Source organism: Galeopterus variegatus, unplaced genomic scaffold (genome assembly GCF_000696425.1).
Source record: "Galeopterus variegatus unplaced genomic scaffold, G_variegatus-3.0.2 Scaffold5075, whole genome shotgun sequence".
Taxonomy (NCBI): Eukaryota; Metazoa; Chordata; class Mammalia; order Dermoptera; family Cynocephalidae; genus Galeopterus; species Galeopterus variegatus.
Window position 1 is genome coordinate 1 of NW_007731186.1, and position 8,030 is coordinate 8,030.

General features: G+C 56.9%; 1 protein-coding gene across 1 annotated transcript in view; it reads right to left on the reverse strand.

Moving 5' to 3' along the window:
* Positions 1 to 3,722: 3,722 nt before the first annotated feature.
* LOC103604294 (protein kinase C zeta type-like) overlaps positions 3,723 to 8,030 on the reverse strand; it is a gene marked incomplete at its 3' end in the record, with an annotated part of 85,674 nt that continues 81,366 nt past the window's right edge. Inside the window, exon 5 of the mRNA XM_008588862.1 lies at positions 3,723 to 3,808. Coding sequence (XP_008587084.1) covers positions 3,723 to 3,808 — 86 coding nt within the window. The remainder of the gene's footprint in view (positions 3,809 to 8,030) is intronic.

Here is an 8,030-nt window from a genome sequence, read left to right on the forward strand (position 1 = left end):
CCCTGTGGATGTCTAGCCCTCCAGGGAGCTGGGCTGGGACTCCAGGTCTCCCTGTTCTTGCGAATCACACATTCCACCAGAGGCTCCAAGCTCCATCCAGCTGCAGCATGGCCTTCTAGACACAGGAGTTTGGGGTTGTGAGTGGGACACCCACTTTTTCTGGTTTAGCCTAGCACAGAGCAACCCATGCCTTCCACACCAGGCGCCTGGCCACCCTGGCTGGGGAGTGTCAAAGGAGGCTGCTGGGAGCGGCTACAGACGCCTGCTCTTTGTTTCCCAGAGGCTGGCGTCCACCCTGACCTTGGATATGGCCGCATGAGCACTGGGATGGCCACTGTGTCTCAGGGCCTGGCACCCCCTGAGACNGCGAAATGGGTTTGTCCTAACACCTGCACAGGCAGAAGCCAGGCCCCATGTTGCCCGGGGCTCTGGCTGTCTCGCAGGTGGGTGGGCTTTGTCCTGGACTAGTCGGCCAGAAATGAAGAAAACACGCGTGTCACTGAGAGCCGGTGTGGGGCCAGGGCTTCCAGAACCCTCTCTCTGCTATCTCGTCGGCGGGCTACTAGCTCTTCCCGAGATACCCTCTGGCCAAGAACCAAGCCAGGGCCCAGATTCATGGGAAGAGAAGCCTCCCGGCCGTGGAGCTGGTTGGTTGTTTTGTAAACAGACGTGGGGGGTGGCTAATGGGTGCCTCGTCATGGGGCTGGGACGTTTCCATGTCCCCACACTCCCAGCAGCCGGCCTTCACCCTGTCTGGCTGGCTCACTGCAAAATCTCACATCCACACCCCGTTGGCAGACCCAGAAACGCCACAAGCCTCCATGGTTCCTGCATCTTGCTGCCTCTGCCCCAGTGCCACAGCAGCACGTGGCACTCAGAGACCTCCCGTGGTGTCTTGCTGAGAGGAGTCACCTTCTCCAGTTCTCCGCGTCTGCCTCGGTTCCCAGAGTCCAGCTCCTGCCTGGCGGACATGCCTCTTCCTTCCTGAATCCCCGAGCACAGCTCCCAGGGCTTTCCTCCAATTGTTAATTATAATAAAGGATTGACCAGTGTGTACGGTGCACCTACTATGTGCCAGGCACAGGACACAGCTCCAAAAGGGCAGAGTCCTATCCCCAGAGCGCTGTGCACATGGGGAGGTGTCATGTGCAGAGCTGTAGGAATGCTGGGAGCCTCCGTGAGTGAGGGGTCCAGAGAAGGGGCTGCTGGATGTTTGAGCCAAGATAGAAAGTAAGGGAGAGCGTGGGCTCCGAGGACGTGGGGAAGGGTGGGCCGGGCAGAGAGCGGCAGGTGAGGAATCTTGGAAGGAAGCTAAGAACAAACAAAATGATAGAAGAATAACCAGGAGCCTGAGATGTCACAGAAGCTGAGAGAGTGTTTCAAGATGGTCGTGGTCAACTGAGTTCAAAGCTGAGAGACAGAATATGCTAAAAACTGGAAAATGACCATTTCAGAGAGTTTTCTTGCCTTACAAGAAGCAGCACTTACAGACAAGAACAGACATGAGATGGATAGAACCCCCCGCAGTTTTTCCATCCCCTGATTCCATAACTTACCCAAAAAGCCCAACTCTGTTCCTAAACTTCAGTTCTGTGAAACACCCAGAATCCTAAGACATTCACCTTTTCTATTTAAATTATCTCTTGTTAATTTCTTCAACCTGTAACTGAGACTTTTTCAAAGCTTGGCCAGGAAGGGAAGGTGAAGAGACACGGGAGACAGGGGAGTTAGGAACACAAGAATGGGATCAAGGATGAACCTCTAGATAGCGGTACCGTGTCCAAATGTCCCTCCAAATTCATGTCCACCTGGAACCTGTGGATGAGACCTTATTCGGAAAGAGGGTCTTTGCAGGTGTGATTAGTTAAGATGAAGTCATCCTGGAGAAGGGTAAGCGGCCCTATTCCAATGACTGTGTCCTTATAAGGAGAATAGAGATGACACAGAGAAAACATCACATGAAGACAGAGCTGGAAATTGGGAATGATGCAGCTTCGTGCCAAAGTAGGGAAAGATTCTCCTCTGGAGCCTTCAGAGGGAGCCGGGCCCTGCCAACCCTTTAATATCAGACTTCTGTCCTCCAGGACTGTGACAGGGTAGATTTCTGTTGTGAAGCTGCTGGTTTGTGGTACTGTGTTCTGACAGCTCCGGCACGTCTGAGGAGGTGGCGGCCGGTGAGGTGGGGCAGGTAGGTGTGCTTCTCTTGTGAAGCTGCTGGTTTGTGGTACTTTGTTCTGACAGCTCCGGCACGTCTGAGGAGGTGGCGGCCGGTGAGGTGGGGCAGGTAGGTGTGCCCCTGCGGTGTGGATTAGGGAGCGACGAGCTGTGCTTGTGACAGACTCTGTGCTGTGACTGTCCCCAGCACCACAGCCCATAGATGCCCCCGATGTGGCCACCTCCAGCCTTGCTCTCCCTGTTCACCCACACCTGCCTTTCCCAAGCACACAGCCCAGAGACCTTCCGGGGCTTCTCGCTGCCTGACGCCCCAACCTCGTCCTCAGGGCCTCCTACACACTGCTGGGACCCTCCTGTGCCTGTCACATCCTGGGTGCTCCAGCAACTCCTCTGTGCGGACCTCCCAGGCGTACGATCAGATGCCTCCTCCCCCAGGAAGTCCTCTGGGCTCTCCAGGCAGTGCCCAGCCCCTCTCCAGGAGCCTAGCACTCCGCATGCCCCTCCTCGGAGCGGGGTCCAGCCATGTTTTCACCAGGTGATTGGGACCAAGCTCACAGGAAGGGCGGGGGAGGAGCTGCCCACCCCCACACATAACCGCCCAGGTGGTCCAGAGGACGGGCCACAGGATTCAAAGGAGGGGCAGTGGCCACCTTGCCTGGGCTGACCTGGGGCCACTCCAGAGGAGACAGGAGGGGCCTGATGCCCGGTGGCGGTTAATATGTGAGGCTGTGTGGCAGGTCTGTGTGGGAGTGACAGTGGCCGCTGCCCCACCAACAAGCACCTCCATGTGGCTTCATCATCCCCTACACAGATGAGGAAACTGAGGCACAGAGTGGGTGGCACTATGGCTGAGGAAGGGGCAGGGCTGGGACTAACCAGCAATGCAGCTGCTTGGGTCCCCACTATGCTGGGGACAGATGCGGGCGAGCCAGGGGCTCACCGGGCAGTGGCAGGGAGGGGCTTCAGGGGCTCTGCGCAGTGCCCGTGGCAGGGACAGGCCGGCAGGCTTCTGCACCTCCCCTCCCACCATGAAATGGAACAGCTACAAAGCCACCAGAGTTGCCAAATTCCTAGAGAACACAGAAGCACCATAAAGAAGGACAAGGGAAACTAAGTTAAGTGTCCTTTGGCACAGAGGCCCAGGCAGAGATGGGGCTTCTGGGGTCCACGGGAGACCCCTGCAGCCAGTAGGAAACACCGTGCAGCTAAAACACACATCCTGGTGTCACCTGTTGATGCAGCAGTCCCAATACTGGGCGCCAGCACACCATGACATCTGCGCCAATGGGGCTGATAAAGGATTAGGTAACTGGGGATGGCCCAGGACACCGACATGCTGACTGCACCCACACAGCGGACGCCGTGTGGGAAAGTCCTGCAGTGAACACCGTGAGCTCAGCACTCTGCCACCCTGCCTGGCTCGGCCACTGCGTGCTGAGAAGAGCCAGGCCCGGGTCCTGCAGGAAGCGCTCTGCCTCCGCTCTCTCCACATGTAAGAGCAACGTAAAAGGCCCCTGCGACAGAGCCAGGCCCAAGGGGCCACTCACCCTGTTAAAGCGCTTGGCTTGGAAGAGGTGGCCGTTGGCGCGGTACAGCTTCCTCCATCTTCTGGCTCCACGGCGGTAGATGGATTCTAGAAAGGACATGAGGAAGGTGTAAAGACACAGCATCGCGGCCCATGAGCCTTGCTCCCCCACACGAGGCACAGCCGGGATGGCCACTCCTGTCCAGGTGGCTGGAGCACGGCCAGCCCCCAGGGCCACAGGCAGCCAGAGCTGAAACGATGGCTTCCCCAGCGGCGGCTCCAGCTATGCCTCCCCTTGCATGAGCCTCACGCTGTCACGACTGCAGCGGCTGGAGACAGCACAGGCGAGGGTGCAGACACGGGAGGCCCCTGTCCCACAGCCGGGGAGACAGGGCGTCTCCACAGGGCAGGCAGGGTCTGCGTGAGGACAGTCACTCGCTGATGGCCACGGCCAAAATCACTCAGGCCAGGGCAAGCCCCGCCGTCCTCTGCCTGTTTTCCTTTCCTTGCCTCTGGGCAGCTCCATGACAGCCAGACCCTATTTTCCGCACAGGGACAGGTTCAAAATGGGCTGTGATATTTACACAAAACCATCTAGGGACAGACAGTTGGCGCCGCACTGGAGTCCACGGTCAGCCTAAAACACAGAACTGCTCGGACATCAGCTGCTCAGCCAGATGCAAGAGGCACGAGCGTCCCGCAGCCTGACACAGCTTATGCAGACGGAAAGCCAGACCCACGGAGCACGTGTCATGGATCCCAGTTACCAGAAACTCGGAACTCGCCGCCTCGGGGCTCCCCGCCCGAGTGTCCCGCAGCCTGACACAGCTTATGCAGAGGGAAAGCCAGACCCACGGAGCACGTGTCATGGATCCCAGTTACCAGAAACTCGGAACTCGCCGGGAAGACCACCTCCTTTTACAAATGCCGGGGCTGACACCGTAGCGCTTGCTCCCAGTCTGCTGTCCCAGAATGCTTTGACACAAATGCACGTGGAAACAAAATCTCCAAAAACATCATGTACAATGGGAAGCTTTGTGCTTTTATAAAATTCTGTAGTAAAAGCGACTTTCATGAGCCTAATGGAAGTGGCATGAACATGCTAAAGTGGAAACTGTAATGGAATGTTTTTAAAACAAGCAAATTACCAAGTCTGGCTGGAACCTGCCGAAATCAGGTCAGAGCAATTGCAAAACCTGTTTCTCTCCCCTTGAATGGGAGAGTCAGTGAGAAACCACGAAGTCCAGGTCCCTCCGGGAGTGGGAGCCCAGCAGAACAGAGACGGCACGGCCGACGGTCGGCTCGGCCCATGCAGCCCCTCTGCAGGACCCAGCACGTGGCTTCTGATGCCCAAACCATGGCCTGGGGTTTGGTAGAGGACCGAGGGTTGCGCAGTGACCCCCAAAGATTTCCTGCTGCAGAAGACACCCAGGCGAGCCCCAAGGCCAGGGTGGGGTCAGGGCCAACCTTCACCCCTCTGCTCCACCGCTTCAGGCTTCAGGCCCAGGGCCTGCGGGAGGCACAGCCCTAGGAGGGGAAGGCTCCTTGGCCCTGAGGAGTGCCTGGGGAGCACCCACCCACCTCTGCCTGGGGTGACGACTGCCTGGTCCGGCCCACCCACCCCACCTGGCTCTCGCGGGGAAGCCTGGCCCACAGCAGATCCCAGCTCCAAACATCCACAGGCCTGACCATCCCTGGGTGTGGCATTCTGCCTCCCCAGCTGTCCTTGCAGAGGAAGGGAAAAGGGTGTGGAGTGACAGAGGCAGGCAGGCCGGGGCACAGAGACAGACGCGTAAAACTGAGGGGCCGATCTGGTCAGATGGGGTAAACCAGAGCCAATCCTAGCTCCTCTGTCCAGCACGTCCCGTGGAAGTCTAAAAATACAGGGCCGGCCTGTGGCTCACTTGGGAGAGCGTGGTGCTGACAACACCAAGTCAAGGGTTAAGATCCCCTTACCGGTCATCTTTAAAAAAAAAAAAAACCCGCCCAACTGGGTGTCCTTTAAACTCAGTTAAAGCTGCCAGAAATAAAGGGACTCAAAGACACCCCAGCAAGGCCAGGGCCCAGCAGTGCGCCCAGGGTGAGATGAACTCACTCAGCTACTGAACGACTGAGACCCCGCCTCACAGCACACACAGATGGGCCCCTCAGAAAATAAGGACTTGAGCATGGGCAACAGGATGACAGAACACCTAGGACAAAGGACAGGAGAAGATGAGTAACCCAAGGGGTTAGTTACTGTGTCTGAGGACACAGAAGGCACAAGACAAAAGGAGGGACGCGCAGGTGCGAGCGCCGTCAAGTAAGGCCGCGTCCATCCACGGGCCACCCCGGGAGGGGACGAGCCTACACCACCCGCTCACACGCAGGCCACGGCGGGTTATGACTCAGGATGCTAACGAGCACCTGCAAACCGCCAAGGACACAGCAGGAGAAACTGAGCAACGTCAAGACCCGGTGGTCCACAGAAGACGGATGGACAGACAGACAAATGGCGAGTGAGGCAGACGAGGAGCCTGGCCGCCGAGCAATCGGGGTTCATGCCTCGCTGGAGGCGTCCTCACAGACCCAAGGGATCAGCAGAAACCGGTCCCCACAGTCCCAAGCACCGTCAGGAAGAGCAGCCCCCGGGAACCGCTTGTTCTCCTGGAGAGGGTCTAAATCGGAACAAGAGCGCGTCTGTAAAGCGGACCGTTAGCCCCCACGCCCAGCAATTCCCTGCTCCCAGGTCAGAGCCCGAGTGGCTCTCGCACATCAGCTCGGGGAACATTCAAGAATGAAGATCCTGTCCCACAGCAAGAGCACAGATAAATAAACTGCTGGGAAACCCACTTCAGCCACGCTCGCGGCACAGACAAGCTTTGAAACGTCAAAAATCGAATCCAGGGCCACTTTGGCCATTGTTATAGAACCAATAACCAATTCCATGTTCAGGACAGCGGTGGGTCTGGGGACAGTGCTGGGGCCGCGTGGGTTTGGATGGTGCTAAGGGCACGTGTGTCTATCGCTTTGTGATGCATGTGAGCTGTGTGTTCCTGGGATGCACCAAATGTTGCATTAAATGATGTAAAATTAAATTCACAGGGCTGGCCGGTTAGCGCAGTTGGTTAGAGTGCAGTGTTGATAGCACCAAGGTCAAGGGCTGGATCTCTGTAAAACCAGACAAAAAAATAAATAAGCCAATAAACGAATAAATAAATAAAAACTGTAAAAAACCTCTGGGGGAGGGACAGACCAGAGGCAACGGCAGGAGATTTTCTTCATTTGCCTTCAGATAATTCCACCTCACTTTTTTAATGTTGAAGATTCATTTTGAACATGTTCTGGGAAGGAGGAATTTTGTTTCAAACAAAGCATATCAGATTTTTAAAAAAGAAACCAAGAGCCCTGATTCTGCAGAGAAGCCCCCGTGCTCCCTGCTGCCGCGCCCCCCAGGAGCGCCCAGTCCTCTGCCGGCAGCCGGGGACAAGACGCAAGCCAGAGCAGGTCGGCCCACAGAGCCAAGGGGACAGACACGAGGCTGCTCCCCAGTGACGGGAAAGTCACAGATGAGAAAGGAAAGTGAGAGGGAAGTAGAGATTAAAGTGTCCTGAAGACCAAAGAGGTGCTGCCACGTCTCCGTGCTGACAGTCCCGCGGGCAGGCCCACAGCTCCAGAGCTCGCGGGGACAGGGTTGCACGCCAGCTGTCCACAGCACAGTCGCGTCACATTAGGTGGAAGCAGGGCCTCGTTACTCTCTCTCTTTGGAGACTGAATGTGGTTTAAGGAGATGGGTATGCGTGTCAGGTTGACAAGAGGTGGACCTGGGATGGGCCACACATTACTACTGCGACGGTGTGTGTGGATGAGATTGACACTTAAATCCGCAGGCTGTGGGTAAAGCAGCTGCCTCCATAAGGCGGTGGGCCCAGCTACACTTGCTGAGCGTGGCTGAAGTTGGGTTTTCCAGCAGGTCAGTATCGGAGGCCTGAACAGAACAAGAGACTGGTCTCGCGCGAGCCACAGGGAATTCTGCAGCAGAAGGCCGCTGGACTTGGACTGCAGGGTTAGCTCCTTCCTGCGCCTCCAGTCCAACGTCCCACCCTGCAGATTTGGGACTTCCTAGGCTCTGTGATTGCGTGAGCCAAGTCCTTACAACACGCCTCTCTCTGCGTATAAATATCCTATTGGTTCCGTCTCTCCAGAGAATCCGACTAACCCAGGGCCTCTAAGCAGGGGTTCTGGGTGTGTGGTGCCCGTTTTCCTATCCTCCCCTCCCCTGCCTTCCATGCAGAGTTCCACGGGAAGGCGTCTTTAGAGCCTCTGGCATGCGGACCCTGGCAGGGTGGAC